This window comes from Nomascus leucogenys, chromosome 5, assembly GCF_006542625.1.
Source record: "Nomascus leucogenys isolate Asia chromosome 5, Asia_NLE_v1, whole genome shotgun sequence".
NCBI lineage: Eukaryota > Metazoa > Chordata > Mammalia > Primates > Hylobatidae > Nomascus > Nomascus leucogenys.
Genome location: NC_044385.1, coordinates 45998896 through 46017067, shown reverse-complemented (window position 1 = coordinate 46017067; position 18172 = coordinate 45998896). Strand labels below are relative to the sequence as shown.

Genomic DNA, 18172 nt, shown 5'->3' with positions numbered 1-18172 from the left:
AGAATTCAAACCTTGGAGGGAGTAGATGTGAGGAATCCCAATCATTCAGCCAATGCCAGAGACTGTTAGAGCTGGAAGTTCTGGAGGTATGGCAGATCAATTATCTCATTTTGTGTGCAAGGAAACAGAGCCCAGGAATGTAAAGTAACTTTCTCATGGCATACAGCCAAGCAGTCACAACACTTAGACTCAAAACTGAAGTCTGACTTCTGGGTTCATGTTCTTTCTACTAAAAAGCCCAACTGCATAAAATCAGCTAACACATTGAGCTCCTAAGATTAACAAATTCTTCAATCAAGAGTAATTTGCATCTGAAAAATCTCATATACCATGACATTGCCACTATACACACAAATACACAGAACAACATTACACTCATTTACATTCATTCATTTATTTAAAAATACTTCCCCAGATTCCAAGTCAAACCCGCTGGCTTTATAAGCCACCATTTTCAAGCTTGGCCATAAACCAGAGAAAAGGAATGAGAACCCAGGAAGGGAAAGGTGGGATGGAAGAATGAGAAAAGTAGCGAAAGGAAAGGCAGAAATGCAAGGAAGGCAAAGGAAGAGAGAAAAGAAAAAAAGCATATCCAGGATATTGACAAAACTGACTCTGGGAATTCTTTGAATGGTGGTGCTACAATGTGCCTCTTTTCATTATGAAATCATTTCCTAGGAGCTCATCACCAAAACAATTCAAGCCCAAGTACCTATTTTCAAATGAACTATTTCTTTTATTTTTGCATCTCAATATATATTATCTATTTCTCACAATTTATCACTGCAGAATATTGTCTTATTTCCTAATTGTTTCATGTTTATTGATTTTATTTCTCCAGTGAGAATACACATTTGAGCATTTTTTTCTTATGTCCATCATAATGCCCAAAATAATACCTAATAATGAATAGTATACAGTTATCTGAGCCATTTATATCTAGTTTTGTTCACTTATTCAATTAATAAACATGTTAAGTATTTATAGTGTGCCAAGAGCTAAAGATACAGAGATGAATACGGTAGACCAGATTTCTGCCCTCGTGGAGCTTACCTTTGAGTGAGAGATTCAGCCCATGCACTGAAAGCAACCACAAGCCATAAACAGCTCTGAGGAGAGAGAGCGGGCTGAGATGGACTCAGTAGCCCAGGATATACCTTTGAGATGACAAGGATGATAGCAAAGGCTGCCTGAGGAGGTGGCAGTTTTGCTGGGACCACAAGAGAATTGGTAACTCCATGACCTGCGAAAGGAGTGTTTTAGGCAAAGAAAAAGCCCTGAGGCATGAAAGTGTTTATTCTAAACACCAGGAGGCAGGCGGTGTGGCTTTCAGTGTGAGTGAAGTATTTGATGAGCTTGAAAAGGCACAGCAGGTCAGAGCACGCAGGGGTCTTGTAGCCTATGGATTTTAAGAGAAATGGGAAGATATAGAAGTTTTCGTAAACATGGAAGGCATGTGATGTGAAGTATTTAATTCTAGATGCCTAATATCTTTCTAATATCAGATCTTTCTAATATCCTGCAGATGTAGTTAACTAACATACAAGTTCCAAGAATAGATGCCCATCGCTTCCCAAGTCTAAATGCACTTCCCCAGTCTCTCTTCCACGGAAAGCTTGCCATTGTGTGCCCGTACCTACATTTGGTAGTTAGCACACAAACCTGTAAGACCCGATACCTCTGCCTCACACCCTACTTTTTCCTGCTTTTACTATGCTCCTCAATTCTGTTCTACCTATGACCTCTTTGTTATTCAGTTAATTTCTCCAAATGGGACTTACTCAGACATATGAGCCCAAATTCATTATAATCCCTTATCATTTTTCTCTCTTCCAACTCCTTTAGAATTATCTCAGTAAATTCTCTCTCCCACTTTTAATTCAGTCTGTGAGTTTACATCATGACTTTACTCATAATTTAAAAGCAGTTCGTATGATAAAATGGAATTGAGAAAAGGTAAGCCACAAGTATGAAAGTAAAATTGAACATAATTGAAAAATTCAGTGTCATGAATATCTAAAACTTCTGAAAATACCTAAAGTATTTGGTGGTATTCTAAAAATACCATCCAATTTTTTCTCCAGCTCTTCATTGTCCTCCAATTAAAGCTTCTTTCCTTCAAACAGCAGCATCCAAAATTAAAAACACATTTAATGCCATAATTTTCTTCTATTTGATTACTATGGGAACCATACTGTTCTTTACACATTTTATGGCAAATATTTGTATGTTAGCTAGATATTGGGTTAATAGCCTTTGATGGACTTGTGTGAGACTCTATTATTTGTATCATTATTCCAATGGAAAAACATGCTCCAAGTAACCAACTCACAAACAAACTTTCAGGAACATAAAAATTGTGAGTTGGTAACTTCCTGTACCTTGTTTATTTGGAACATGGATAGTGTATGTGCTACATTCAACAGAAAGAATGATCCAGAGTCTTCTAGTATGGTTTATCTAATTTAATTTTTTTAAAGACTCCATATTCTTTTTAGAAGTTTAAAGTTGACCCCTGACATTTGGATGGGAACATATATATCTAAAGAGGTTCTTTATGACACAGAACACTGGAGAAGATGAGAAATTACACAAGTGATGGAACATATATTGGAACCTTATATCTGCATGTTTAGATTTTCTAAAGTAATTTCATCATTTAAAGAAGAGAATCAGTAGGAAAATTAGAAGCATTCCCTTTAAAACTTCTTAACTAACTACAAAATGAACAGCTCCAGCTTCAAGGTGTCTTGCTTTTTTCTGACCAAGCCAAAGAATTTTCCAAATGTTATTTTAGTAAAACTCTATTTCTAGCTAGGAAAAGAAGAAGTTCTTAGTGTTTATAAGGTTTATTGCAACAACAGAAGTTTAGTTACTCTTCAATTATGCAAAATTTTTAAAATAATGATTTTGGACATAAAAGGCATTAATAAGAAATAAAAGAGTATAGTTCTGTGAATATTCATATTTAAAACAGAGACACACAGAATATGCACCAAAAGGCACTACAGCCTATTTTTCAATTAGGTTAACATGCCCAGCCTGATGCAAAGCGAAACTAAGAGGTTCCTAGAAGGTCAAAAACATGAGCTTTGTGGTTAAATGGATGTAGGTTCAAATTCCACTCCACAATTTTTTTGCCTCAATGCATTATTTTTACTTTTGAAATGTAGAAAGGGACTGAAAAAAGCACTGCATATACAATATACTTATTTTCAGGTTATTATGAGTAGTAAATATAATAAAATATATTAAATTATCCTGAATATTGTAATTAAACCCAGTAAGCCCTTAAAATATTTGCTTGTTAATTTTTTAAATTATCGTATAAAATGAAACCATTGGCACCCAGAAACTTATCTTTCTAGTATAGCACCTAAGAGCCTGAATATGGAACTAAAAACACAAAATGCCTTCAGTTGGGCCTACGTGAACAAGGAAAGTACTTTCTAGACACCCTCACGAATAGACAGCCCAAGAAACTCTGACTTAGTTCCAGTTATCTTAGAAAGGATAGCTAAAGAATGCCATTTTCAAACTTTAATGATAATATATCAAAAAATAGTCCTTGAATAGTTGCCCTAACCACATAGACTTCATTGTAAGCTTAGCCAATACGTACACTCCTTAGTTAATAATTCCCTTTGCTCATCATCTTTCCCATCACATTTATACTACAGAAGGCTCCAGATAATGTGGCTTTCTTCAGAAAAGAAACAACTCAATGCCAACCACTGCCAAAAGATAAAGTATGCAGGAAGCAACAAATCAAGTCCCTTAAAATATGTTTTTTAATTAAAATATGTTAAAAGAACCATGGATCCACAAACTACTAATCACCTGCTTGTGGTCCCTGGGGAATTATTTCGTTGACTTCCATGAAATTAGGATCACTGAGGAGGTAGTAACATTTACCATCTATGATTGGATGGACTTCCAATAGGCATTGAATGAATGGAGCCTATATCCTGTTCCACACAAACGAAACGTAGTTTACTATGACCCATTCTACCGAATATTTGTTTACTCTTGCTTTACACAAAATAGAGAAGTGCCTTTGAAAAGTTGCCATGGCCATGCTTTTTCTGAGCAGCAGACTAAAACACTTTGGCAATATAGAAATGTACATACACACAAGTGCAAATATATGTTTTCTTCCTTTCCAGAAATGTGTTTGTGTGAGACACACTAGTTGAGAAGAAATATAATTTTAACTAGCTGTTTTGGTGGCACATTCTCAGAGTCCACTAATGTTTCAACAAAAAGCTGCCATGACAAATTTGGGGTGCCTTTTATGAGGTTCCTTATCTTTCCAAGGTTATCGTGGTAGATGTACAGAGCCTGGCAATCTCTAGAGATGAGTTAAGTGCAAATAATAATTATATACCACACCTTCAGAATAAGAGCAATTCAGAGGTGAAATTCTGCCATGCAATACCAGAAACATGAATGTATATTGCCAAAAAGACTGTCAACTAAGTTGGAAGGCAACTGATAGCAAATTGATTTTTGGTTAAGCTCTTATTTGGTTTTCTAAGGTCACTGAACTATGAAGATAATAAGGCTTAAAAACATTTAAGTAGGAGCTATGGGTAGAAATAAATGTTAATTTCATTTAGCTACTTAAGCCAGTGGGAACACCTGTCCAATTTCTCTTGCAAAAGAGCTGGTGAAAGACAACTGTATCTATAGTATAACCTCTAATTCATACCAGTGCTAAGATAACATCCTTCATTAGATAAATTTGGCAAACCCAGAGCAATAGTGCTAATTCAGCTCCAGCACAAGTCTTTGTTGCAGTTCTCATTTTGGTTTAGGCAGCCTGGATAAGCTTATCACAGGGCTTTGAACTGACATTCTTGGATGGCACAATAGGCCATATTACCAGGAGAATCATTAATGAGCATCAAGAAACGTTACAGCCTTCAAAGAAGATACTTTAGTGTCATGGTTTGCAAGGCAAGAAGTGATAAGAAAGAGCATCCAATTCTCTATGCAAGACTGAAATCTAATCAGAATGTGTGCAGATGCATTTTTAAGACATGCTATATGAAATTGAGCTGGAGAAATACAGTACCTCTACAGGCAAGATATTTTTTCTGAAGAAGATAATCCACATGAGCTTTTAATTGAAAAGTGAATAAATAATACTCTTTCTGTTTGTCTTGCCTTGTTATTCAAAGATTAAATCCATTTGAATTAATGAAAATGATTTAATCTGAGAGTGTTAGCAATCTCAATTTATTTAGGCCTGGATTTAAAGGGCTAGCTTGAGAGCCTTTTGCAAACAAGACTCAACTCCATAACAAAATCCTACCCAACCTCTCTTTTAAGGCTGTCTTCGAAAATCTGTGGGTTTTGACTCCAGAATTCTTCACTCCCCCAAATCACATGAACAATGTTTGACATGATGACAGGGAGAGCAAAAAGAATTCATTTCTGCCAAATAAGTACAGGCTACACTGCTGTTTTTATGAAACCTTCCTCCTCTTATTCCATTTTGGTAAATTTCTAAGGAATAGTTAAAATCCGTAGGACAAACCTTGGCTTTAAGAGGTGGCCTCTCTGCCATTTTCATGGCTGATTTGAGACCCATTATGCACTCAATTCTGCATTGTGAAATCCAGGCTGGGGACAAATTTCTGCCTGTCATCTTAGGAAAGGCCAGGAGTTTTGCACCATCCTATAGTGTGAAAACAGAAAATCAAAGCTTGCATAGAGCTGCTTGCTTCTTTCCTGATCAGCTTGCTGTTTTTTGAGACAATCTTGGCTGTCACAGTTTCAGGCTGGGAAGGGTAATTTAGCAGAATAAAATATAGTTTAAATAGCATCTCCCCAGGGAAAGTTCCTCCTGATACTCAATATTGAATATGCAAAAAGATCATCAGCAAATAATCATTTGATACTTGGCTAAAAACCATTGGACAGGGAAAGCATTTAGGGAGCACAAAATTCTTTTTTAACCTGATAAGACCCCGAATCAGGAGGCAAGAGGCCCGGATATTTTCCTTATATTTTTCATTCTGTGGCAATGACATTCTCATACAACTACAGTTTATGGACCAAATTTGCTGCTCTCCCCATCCCAATAATATGATGTAAACAGCAAAGATAAAAATACCTCATGAGAATTTTTATAATTTTAAACAGTTCACTGAAAATGTCTGTATGGATAACTCTGTTAATGACCTCTCCTGTCTAATGTCAATTTCAGAAAACAAGTTTCCATTGTAAATGTTTAATCAGTGTAGTCCCAGGAACCCAGAACGGAAAACCTTATCTTCTCGCCCAACTTATTTGCTCTGCAAGCTCTTTCCTAGCTCCATCTCAGCTGCCTGCAAACACTTTAGGCTTTTCTCTCTCAAAGGAGCTGGGAGCTCTGTAGGTTCTGAGCTAGGCAGCAGCCCTGTGGTTTGATTCCATTAGTCTGAGCCCAGATCCACTGCAAGAAAACTGCAGCATTTCTGCTTGCAAAACCTTGGCAACCAGGTTCTAGAACCGCCACATACACTGGCTGCACATATTCTTTAATGCTGTTCTGCCCAAACCTTGCCTGAAGCCAGTCAACCACAGCAGAAAGCATCCTACCTTCCATCATGGTGGCAGAATTGCATTCCTTAATTTCCAAGGAGTCTGAAAAAACACAGGAGGATACGATTCCAGGTCCCAGCGAAGTCCTCACCACGCCGCTGCTGAGGTCTATTCCATCCGCTGCCGAAGCCAAAGGAGATAAGTGTTAAGCCAAAAGACAGGCCATGGATGCTGCTGGTGCTGCTTCACCTACAGGCAGGCTACCAGGAAGATGCTGAGAGAAAGGGAGAGGAACGGCAAGCCGGCCGAGCTGCACCGCCTGCGCTGCCTCGGCCAATCCCTTCAGCTTTGGACCGCGTCACATGGTAGCCAGCCTGCATCTCCTGACACAATACCCCCGGAGAGCACACAGAACCTATTTCCCGTCCCCATTCCCCTCCACCCCCATCGCCTCCCGCTTGTCACCAAATACACAGCCCCTTCCCCACCTGGTGACGCACTTCCCCCGCCCCTCCTCGTCGTCTCCTTAAGCTTACAGCAGCGGCTGGGTGCCCGAGATTAGTTATCAAGGGCTGCCACCTTAACAGGGGACTCTGGCGTGAAAGGAGCACCTAAGTGGCTCGCTGCGGAGGGGGTTCTTTTCTTTTTCTTTCTTTCTTTCTTTTTTTTTTTTTTAAGAAAAACTTAATAATTCCGTGCAGCCTGAAATCTTAGCAACATAATTCTAAGCTCCCATTCCGGTGTCCTTTTACCCTGAAGGAATTCCAAATGTCAGTGTCTGTGGCCTCCGTGCACATCTGTGCGTCCCTCTCTCTCTCTCCGTCTCTCTTTCTCCCCTCCCACCCTTCATTCAAGAGAGAAAAATCAATCCGACTGACGTCACATCATAAACAATTATCCCCAAAAGGATGATGCAGAAGAAATTTCACCCCAGCTGCCTTCGTGAGAGCCAGGGAATTAATTGCGCATGACATGCTGAATGAAGGGCTGAGAACTGTCATTAAAACAAAGAAACAAAAGAACCCACCCGAGTGGGGCCCTGGAATCAAACTGGCAACGCTCGAGATCGTTTCTGGGGCGGGAGGCTGGAAAGGGGAGCAGGCAGGGAGCGGAAGCCTAAGCCCGACCAAAGACAGCTGTGCACGCCGGCTCCCTCCCACTCCAACCTGGGCCCGCCGTCCGGGCTACAGACGGGACCCCGCGGGGCGCCACTCGACGACCGAGTTCGAGTCCCGCCGCCACCGCGTCCTCCCCGCCGAGCGCACACGGGAGCTGCCTCGCTTCCCCAGGTGGGAAGATTTTCTCGCAACCGACTGGGGCTGCAGCTGCCAACTGCAGTCTCTGTAGGAAACAAACTTTCTCCTAAATGACACGTTTCTCCGCGACGCGCCTCCTGCATCTGGAGTCGCCTTCAAGCCTACTCATTCACCCAAGTGGAAACCTGGAGGGAGGCAGTTGTGCCTGGTTGTGGCGGAGCCCTGGGTTTTGAAGCTTCCAGGGATGGGATCTGGGCGCTGTGCAGCTGCCTAAGTGGGAAGTTATGTCACTGGGCCTGGTTGGGTTCAGTCTGTCACCTGACTGCTCTCCAGAGACCCTGGAGCCTTTCAGAAGGGCCCAGGCCTGGGGGATCTAGGACCCTTGGTTCCCTTCAAGAAAGCTCAGCGAAGGAAGAAAAGGGCAGGGCAGCCTATGAGAAGGAGAAGGCAGAGAAAAAGGAAAGGAGATGGGAGGAAAGGGAAAGCCTTCTTTAGAACTCAGGAAAGAAAACACCAGAAGTGGGCATTTCTCCCTGTATAATCTCACAGTATGACCAGGAGAAAAGCTGTTACAATAGAGAGCAGTTGTGAGCATCAGATGAAAATGTACTCAAAATAACTGGAAGAAGATTCACGGTATGATCAGGGTTCAGCCTGTAATGTATTATTAATCATTTGTATTAGCAATATACTCATGAACTTTTTCTACTGCTCAGCCCTGGACATGGCCTAGCTCTTTCTACCAAAGCAAATATGACGTACTGATGACTGACTGAAGTAGCATATTCATAGTTAAAAAGCAAAACACAGCTCCTTAGCAACTTAGAAGTTTTGAAAAACCCATTGTTCTCCCTAAGGACACATACTTCAGTGGCCTCTAAATTTTAAAATGAAAATCTCCAGGGAGATACAAATACTTGTGACTTTTTTCTTATGTCTCTAAGACAGTTAAATTTTAAAAGGGGAACGAATTCCTAAGTAAAACCTGCCTTGAGTACAACTTACACTGCTCTGAAAACTGGAGGGGTATTATTGTAAAAAGGATTGATTTGTGTGTGTGTGTGTGTGTGTGTGTGTGTGCATGTGTGTGTGTGTTTAGCAAATTTTTTGTAATGATTAAGAACATTGATGGGTATTCCTGTCAAATAGATGGGCACCAAGTTTTGTTTGTGCCACATAATGAGCTCTGTGACTCTGAGCAATTTATGTAATTCTCTGTGCCTCACAGTTTTCTTATCTTGAAATGGAGAGAATAATAATGCCAAGTTAATTGGGCTATAAATGGTAATAATGACAAACCTGCATTAACGGCTTACTATGTGCCAGACAGTATTCAAATACTTTGCTATTAAATTACTTAGCATTTTGTCTGGAGCATAATAAGACCTGCATGTTAGCTTTTTAGTATTAGTATTATTACTACCAAAGGGCTTGGCAGATGCATCAAAGAAGTTTGCAGCCAACTGAGAGTTGTACCAAATGCACAGAGAAGAAGTTAGTGAAAGACCAGGTGATGCATCCAAAGATGTAACATGTTGGAGATTTCTGAAAGGCTGCTAAGTAGGAAATCAGAATCAAATGAGGTTAATTAGGAAAGACTTTTTTTTTTTTTTTTTACAGAGGTGAAATTTCAGAGTTCAGAAATTAATTGGAATGGACTTGAAGTGGTAGTTCTAAAGAATATAGGGAGTTGAAAGTAAGAAAAAGGTATCATGTAAAATCTGGAGGTGAGTGCAAGCACTGAGGTGCAGGAGTGGGGGTCATTGTTAGGATGTAAGGAAAAGGCAGAGAAACCCAGGCTGCCTGCCTTCTTCCTCCCAATGTAAGTTTTACAGCGTGTTAGAGCAATCCTCTCAGATAGATTTGGTATGGGTACACTTCAAGTTTATTTTAGACTTGCAGCAACTATCTAGAGACAGCAAGTCAATGGAAAGATTCTTTTGGTCAATGACTATTTATAGGAAAAGCAGAAGTTTGTAGATATTGTCAGAAAGGGATGTGTATTTAAAGGTGGTGAAGCTAATCCCAAAGACTAAACTTCACCGCAACTTCATCAGTTGTGTGTATTTTATCCTTTAAAAAGAAGATGCTATTACCAATAGCATATCCAATAGAACAGCCAATGAATGAAGTTCTGTTTCAATAAAATTTGCTTAAATATATAATCAAAACAGATTATCCTAATTGTGGTGTTTTCTCATAGGTTTTTTTTTTCCTTTTCTTCTTTTTTTTTTGAGACAGTCTCACTCTGTTGCCCAGGCTGGAGTGCAGTGGTGAGATCTTGGCTCATTACAGCCTCCACCTCCCGGGTTCAAGCTATTCTCCTGCTTCAGCCACCTGAGTAGCTGGGATTACAGTCATGCCCCACCATGTCCACCTGATTTTTTTTTTTTTTTGTATTTTTAGTAGAAAGGGGTTTTACCATGTTGGCCAGGCTGGTCTCGATCTCCTGACCTTAAGTGATCCACCAGCCTCGGCCTCCCAAAGTGCTGGGATTACAGGTGTGGGCCACCGTGCCTGGCCTCTCATAGGGTTTGAAAACAAAAAATTGTTTTGATCAAGAACAAAGATAATACTTTAGGTTGTGGTTCAAATTTTATCACTTCATAGTATAGTTTTTGCTTGCCGGCAAGGGCAAAGGAGAATATCTAGCCTCCAAAACCATCGAATACTTTTTGCAATTCTGAAATGAAAGTCAAATGGTATATGGAAAAGATTGGGTAAATAACTGACTTGCATCAAAGTGCAAGAATTGCTCAGGAGTTCAGCTCAGGATGTGAATGTCAACCCAGATCATGCCAGGCTCTGATATAGTACTTATGACTGGTCCAAGACCAAAAACTAAATTGCTGAAGTCACTAGACATTCAACATTTTTTCTAAAATAACATTTGTATGGTAGTAATGGCTGATTACATAGTGTTTCAGAATGAAATCTTATTACATTCCTACTATAAAAGCTGAGCTTCACTATCTCCCAATCTTAGGTTTAAGGGGAAATTTGTTTATATTTTAGAAAGAGAAAGAAGACAACGAGAATTGAGTCACAAAGAAAGGAGGAAAGAAAATTAGCATTAAAATATGGATCCAGATTTGTATATGTGCTTGTGTATCTCCAAGGTAGTGCTCTTAACCTGACAATTGACTCTGCCCCTTTTGCTATCCCCACTGAGGTAATTCAGTGAAGGTAGAAGGAAAAATATATTGCCCAAGTATTGGAAATTGGCAAGACTGAAAAATTGGAATTCCATGAGATGATATAGATGAAAAAGAGATACATATATTTGTGTGTGTGTGTGTGTGTGTGTTCCCATAGTTACTCTATTCTTGGCTAAAATAAAAGAACTCCAACTTGAACTAACATGGGCAAAAATGGAATTTATTGAGGTAGCTCATAGAACTATAGCAAGAACTGAACAGCTGAGGGAAACAAGAACCAGGACAATCCAGGAAATTTTGTTACCTGAACCAAGTACTCAGAACTCTCTCTGTCTCTCCCAGCATGTCATCTCCTTTTCTCTTACTAATTTTTCTCCACACGATCGGGATCGGGCCTGACCATTAGCATCCTCTAAGCTCACCTCTTCACAGATTTACTAGGCTAGATCTCCTTCAAAAAACTTCCAGGGAAGGACTGTGATTGACCTGGCTTGGATCATTGTTCACTCTTCAAACCAGTCATTGGGGGCCATGTTGATGAGTTCTCATGATAGATTTTTTTTAAACCAAAATTTACATTGGACTTAGTCGTATGCTCACTACTGTGCCTCCATATGTATGTATGTATGTATGTGTATATATATATGTACAAGTTTCTATGGCAAACAGAACCCGTAATATGATTGGATCCAGAGAGAAACCAGCAGACCCTGTAGTCATGCTCCTGTTTCCCTGGGGGGAACACTCTATGTGCCGGCCCACTTATGCCAAAGACAAGACATGCCCTTGTATGCTTTTCACCCATTGGACTATGAGCATCCCAAGAGCCATGTGTCCATACCTACATGAGTGCTGAGGGAATTTATATCAGCTGGGAGTACTGCTTAATCTAGACCTACATTGATAAAGATAAGCAGTAACAACTGAAGCTATGAGAAAAATCAACAGTTTCAAAAGAGAAGGAAAATAACTACAGCTCACTGAAGCATAGGAAATGTTCCCACTGAGGCAGAGCAAATGTGGAGAACTTGAGAGGCATTTTTCAAAAAATCTGTTTTTTAGTTTTGATATAATTTCAGAGATACAGCAGCAATAAATAAGAGCAGATTGCTGTGATAAAAGAGCATACTGAGAGCCAGAAAGAGTGCATGGAAGTAATAAAAACATTTCTCATTAAACATTTAAAAATGTTAGAGCTATAAGCAGTGATATAATGGCTACTGCCAAGATTGAACATTAATAGCCCAGTGGCTACGTGCTTGAAGCATAAACCTACAACAACAGCAACTGGCCCAAGCATAGTGGAATTCTTTCTTTCTTTGGAGAATCAAATCACTCCGATGCAATTTTGACAGCTCAAGAAACTGGAAAAAGAGAAAAAGCTCCATAAAGCTTCAACTTATGAATTATAAAACATGACAAAAATAATTAAAAATAGACTATAGTTCAATCTTACTTATGAATATTGATATATTGATACAAAAATTGAAATAAATGACAGCAAACATAATAGAGCTTTTCAAGAACATTGTATATTATATTAGACTTTAAAAGCAAGAAAAAATAATTCAACATTAACAGTCTACTAATATAATTTACAATATTAAGCTTTTAAAAAGAAACTTATATAATTATCTTCATATTTGCCAAAAAGATATTTGATAAATTTCAACTTATATCACTCATTAAATAAATAAATCTTAATAAAGAAAGAGATATAAAACTTCCCCAGGATGGTAAAATATACATATCTTGACCCCAAATTGGCCATTTTTTAAATGGAAACATAATGAAAACATTTTCATTATCAAGAACAAAAATAAAAAATAAGACAATTGTTCTTTATCATCACCGGTATTTAATATTTAATACTAATTTGTGGATGCTAGCCAAAATATTCGGAAGAAAAAGAAATAAAATTGTGTCAGAGACAGTGGTACATGCTCATTACACCATTTTCTCCATCTGGATACACAGGAAAACTGTATTTGTCAGCCTTCCTTGCAGCTGGATGGGGTCATATGACTAAATTAAGGCCAATGGAATTTTTCAGGCCTGGCCTTTACAAACATCCTGCATATTCTCCATACATTTCTTTCCCTTCCAAATTTCAGAGAGCTGCCTGGTCCTCATCAGACTTTGAATGTGTGAGAACTAAACCTTCATTATGTTAATCTCTATACTATGTATATATACATTTATGTATGTATGTATATTATACATGTCTTAGTCTGTTTGATTACTATAACAAAATGCTATAAACTGGGTAGATTATAAACAACAGAAATTTATTTCTCACAGTTCTGGTGGCTGGGAAGTCCAAGATCAAGGCTCTGGCAGGTTGCGTGTCTGATGAGGGCCTAGTCTCTGCTTCCAAGTTGGTGCCTTGTTGTTGCATCCTCCAGAGGCAATGCTGTATCTCAGATGGCAAAAGAGGTGCAAGGGCAAAAGGGCTGAATGTTGTGTGGAGCCTCTTTTATAAAGGCCTTAATCTCATTCACGAGGGAGGAGCCCTCATGGCCTAATCACTTCCTGAAGGCCCAATCTCTTTTATTATTACTGTTATTATTATTTTTTTATTATTATTATACTTTAGGTTTTAGGGTACGTGTGCACAATGTGCAGGTTTGTTACATATGTATCCATGTGCCATGTTGTTTTGCTGCACCCATTAACACGTCATTTAGCATTAGGTATATCTCCTAATGCTGTCCCTCCCCCCTTCCCCCACCCCACAACAGTCCCCAAAGTGTGATGTTCCCCTTCCTGTGTCCATGAGTTCTCATTGTTCAGTTGCCACCTATGAGTGAGAACATGCGGTGTTTGGTTTTTTGTCTTTGCGATAGTTTACTGAGAATGACAGTTTCCAGCTTCATCCATGTCCCTACAAAGGACATGAACTCATCATTTTTTATGGCTGCATAGTATTCCATGGTGTATATGTGCCACATTTTGTTAATCCAGTCTATCGTTGTTGGACATTTGGGTTGGTTCCAAGTCTTTGCTATTGTGAATAGTGCCGCAATAAACATACGTGTGCATGTGTCTTTATAGCAGCATGATTTATAGTCCTTTGGGTATATACCCAGTAATGGGATGGCTGGGTCAAATGGTATTTCTAGTTCTAGATCCCTGAGGAATCACCACACTGACTTCCACAATGGTTGAACTAGTTTACAGTCCCACCAACAGTGTAAAAGTGTTCCTATTTCTCCACATCCTCTCCAGCACCTGTTGTTTCCTGACTTTTTAATGACGGCCATTCTAACTGGTGTGAGATGGTATCTCACTGTGGTTTTGATTTGCATTTCTCTGATGGCCAGTGATGATGAGCATTTTTTCATATGTTTTTTGGCTGCATAAATGTCTTCTTTTGAGAAGTGTCTGTTTATGTCCTTCGCCCACTTTTTGATGGGGTTGTTTGTTTTTTTCTTGTACATTTGTTTGAGTTCATTGTAGATTCTGGATATTAGCCCTTTGTCAGATGAGTAGGTTGCAAAAATTTTCTCCCATTCTGTAGGTTGCCTGCTCACTCTGATGGTAGTTTCTTTTGCTGTGCAGAAGCTCTTCAGTTTAATTAGATCCCATTTGTCAATTTTGGCTTTTGTTGCCATTGCTTTTGGTGTTTTAGACATGAAGTCCTTGCCCACGCCTATGTCCTGAATGGTATTGCCTAGGTTTTCTTGTAGGATTTTAATGGTTTTAGGGCTAACATTTAAGTCTTTAATCCATCTTGAATTAATTTTTGTATAAGGTGTAAGGAAGGGATCCAGTTTCAGCTTTCTACATATGGCTAGCCAGTTTTCCCAGCACCATTTATTAAATATGGAATCCTTTCCCCATTGCTCGTTTTTGTCAGGTTTGTCAAAGATCAGATAGTTGTAGATATGCGGCATTATTTCTGAGGGCTCTGTTCTGTTCCATTGATCGATGTCTCTGTTGTGGTACCAGTACCATGCTGTTTTGGTTACTGTAGCCTTGTAGTATAGTTTGAAGTCAGGTAGCGTGATGCCTCCAGCTTTGTTCTTTTGGCTTAGGATTGACTTGGCGATGCGGGCTCTTTTTTGGTTCCATATGAACTTTAAAGTAGTTTTTTTCCAATTCTGTGAAGAAAGTCATTGGTAGCTTGATGGGGATGGCATTGAATCTATAAATTACCTTGGGCAGTATGGCCATTTTCACGATATTGATTCTTCCAACCCATGAGCATGGAATGTTCTTCCATTTGTTTGTATCCTCTTTTATTTCATTGAGCAGTGGTTTGTAGTTCTCCTTGAAGAGGTCCTTCACATCCCTTGTAAGTTGGATTCCTAGGTATTTTATTCTCTTTGAAGCAATTGTGAATGGGAATTCACTCATGATTTGGATCTCTGTTTGCCTGTGATTGGTGTACAAGAATGCTTGTGATTTTTGTACATTGATTTTGTATCCTCAGACTTTGCTGAAGTTGCTAATCAGCTTAAGGAGATTTTGGGCTGAGACAATGGGGTTTTCTAGATATACAATCATGTCATCTGCAAACAGGGACAATTTGACTTCCTCTTTTCCTAATTGAATACCCTTCATTTCCTTCTCCTGCCTGATTGCCCTGGCCAGAACTTCCAGCACTATGTTGAATAGGAGTGGTGAGAGAGGGCATCCCTGTCTTGTGCCAGTTTTCAAAGGGAGTGCTTCCAGTTTTTGCCCATTCAGTATGATATTGGCTGTGGGCTTGTCATAGATAGCTCTTATTATTTTGAGATATGTCCCATCAATACCTAATTTATTGAGAGATTTTAGCATGAAGCGTTGTTGAATTTTGTCAAAGGCCTTTTCTGCATCTATTGAGATAATCATGTGGTTTTTGTCTTTGGTTCTGTTTATATGCTGGATTACATTTATTGATTTGCATATGTTGAACCAGCCTTGCATCCCAGGGATGAAGCCCACTTGATCATGGTGTATAAGCTTTTTGATGTGCTGCTGGATTTGGTTTGCCAGTATTTTATTGAGGATTTTTGCATCAATGTTCATCAAGGATATTGGTCTGAAATTCTCTGTTTTGGTTATGTCTCTGCCAGGCTTTGGTATCAGGACGATGCTGGCCTCATAAAATGTGTTAGGGAGGATTCCCTCTTTTTCTATCGATTGGAATAGTTTCAGAAGGAATGGTACCAGTTCCTCCTTGTACCTCTGGTAGTATTCGGCTGTGAATCCATCAGGTCCTGGACTCTTTTTGGTTGGTAAGCTATTGATTATTGCCACAATTTCAGAGCCTGTTATTGGTCTATTCAGAGATTCAACTTCTTCCTGGTTTAGTCTTGGGAGGGTGTATTTGTCGAGGAATTTATCCATTTCTTCTAGATTTTCTAGTTTATTCGCATAGAGGTGTTTGTAGTATTCTCTGATGGTAGATTGTATTTCTGTGAGATCGGTGGTGATATCCCCTTTTTCATTTTTTATTGCATCTACTTGATTCTTCTCTCTTTTCCTCTTTATTAGTCTTGCTAGCGGTCTATCAATTTTGTTGATCTTTTCAAAAAACCAGCTCCTGGATTCTAGAGACACAGAAAACGCTTCAAAAAATTAATGACGCCCAATCTCTTAATACTACTACATTGGAGATTAAATTTCAGCATGAATTTTTGACAGGACACAGACATTGTATCCATAGCAGTAACCAATAACTTTTCCATTTTGCTCAAGCAAATTCAACTTGGCTATCTGTCACTTGAAAAGGAGTCTTAAATGATTCAGTTCATTCCAGGAAGTACTAAAGTTCAAAAATCATTAATATTGAGACCTGTAAGCATATGCAAGAAGCAAATGAAATGCTAGAAATGGGAGATAAAGCCAAGAAGTTGCAAGTCAGACAGTACCAAAAGTGGATTAGAGTGAGAGACAATGGAAGTGAAGTCATTTAAGACCATTTACTTTGAAAGAGCTCTGTGAGACCTGAAGTTCTTTTCTTTTTCAAGGTCAGTAGCGAAAATAAGAGGTCAGTAGCGAAAATAAGAGGTCAGTGGTTCAGCTTAGTTCGAAGATATGGATGAAGTTAGAGAATAATCAGAATATCATAAAATAACATAATTTCTTTTAAGAATCAAGCCCAAAGAAGGCCATTGCCGTCCTAAAATAGTGTTTTTCACTGGTATCCACTACCTTCTTTTTAATGACCATTACAAACTAAATAAATCATATGCTAGGGAAAAAAAATCAAAAGTGAATAAAAGACATTTGAATACATAACATGTCATGTTAGCTGAGGAACTTAGGTTATATAGAATTAACTCCTAGAAGTAAAAGAGTCTTGACTCTTGGTACACTTAATTTCAAAAGGATAATGTGTTGACATTTAGATTAGGAGATAATCAGTCTTTGGCAATGAACTGCAGAGGCAGTACCATCTTTAATTATATAGCTACTTTTTTTTTTAAAAAAAAAGCTTTCTCGCTCTGTATTTTCATTTTGAAAATATAATTGCATGAACTTAATTTTCTAACCGCATTTAACTGGGGATAAGTGTCAAGTAGCAAACCGTAAGATGTCAATAATTCATTGGTTCACCTTGTAATTGCCATAGCTACCAAGAACTTCAGTGCCTTGACCTCTGGAAGGGAGGGGTGAAGTTTGGATTGAAGCTTTATTTAGCAAATCCTTTCCATTCAAAACCCATAAGCTCCTTGTGCCTGTCAGCAACTGTCCAGAAGGGGCTTTGTCAACAGATCCCATTCAAGGCGGGGGCACTGCAGCAGAGAAAGGTAGGAGGAGCCTTGGGGGCTTCTACTGTAATCAGGCCTATCACACGTGCATGTGCAGTGCTTTAATGCTCAATCTCAGCTGATAAACACACTTGCATGTGCACAGTCCAGTAGAAATAAACTCCAATTGCTTCTTTTAGGTTTTGTGAGTATTGCACAGAACAAGAACAAGGACAGTATCCAGCCCAACTCATTTCAGAATCTACTAACAGTATGAATAGTGTGACAAAATTCGTTGAAGCCTGAGAATTTAAATGGATCAATATGTATATTAAAGCTATAATATTAATCATGCGACCTATTCACCTAAGGCTTTAAAGATTTGGAATGGCTTAGGGTTTATGCCCAAAATATCGGAGATGCTTATACAATTGCTTTTTTTCCTTCTTTAAGAAATTTTTGTGCCCCTAGTTACTCATCTCCTTGGATCTAGGCCATGGTGAAATATTTCTAACATAAAAGGGACAAATTACTAAGTTCTCTCATC

The 18172-nt window shown here is 38.9% G+C and overlaps 1 protein-coding gene across 15 annotated transcripts in view; it reads right to left on the bottom strand.

The window, feature by feature from the left end:
• SGIP1 (SH3GL interacting endocytic adaptor 1) overlaps window positions 1-7050 on the bottom strand; it is a 223931-nt gene extending 216881 nt beyond the window's left edge. For 5 of the 15 annotated variants that reach the window (XM_030812967.1, XM_030812969.1, XM_030812975.1 and 2 more), the window contains exon 1: window positions 6589-7048. In XM_030812967.1, coding sequence (XP_030668827.1) covers window positions 6589-6598 — 10 coding nt within the window. In that variant the 5' untranslated portion in view covers window positions 6599-7048. Of the gene's footprint in view, window positions 1-6588 lie in introns of all 15 variants that reach the window. The other 10 variants (XM_030812972.1, XM_030812978.1, XM_030812980.1 and 7 more) reach the window with 4 other exon arrangements.
• Window positions 7051-18172: the final 11122 nt, after the last annotated feature.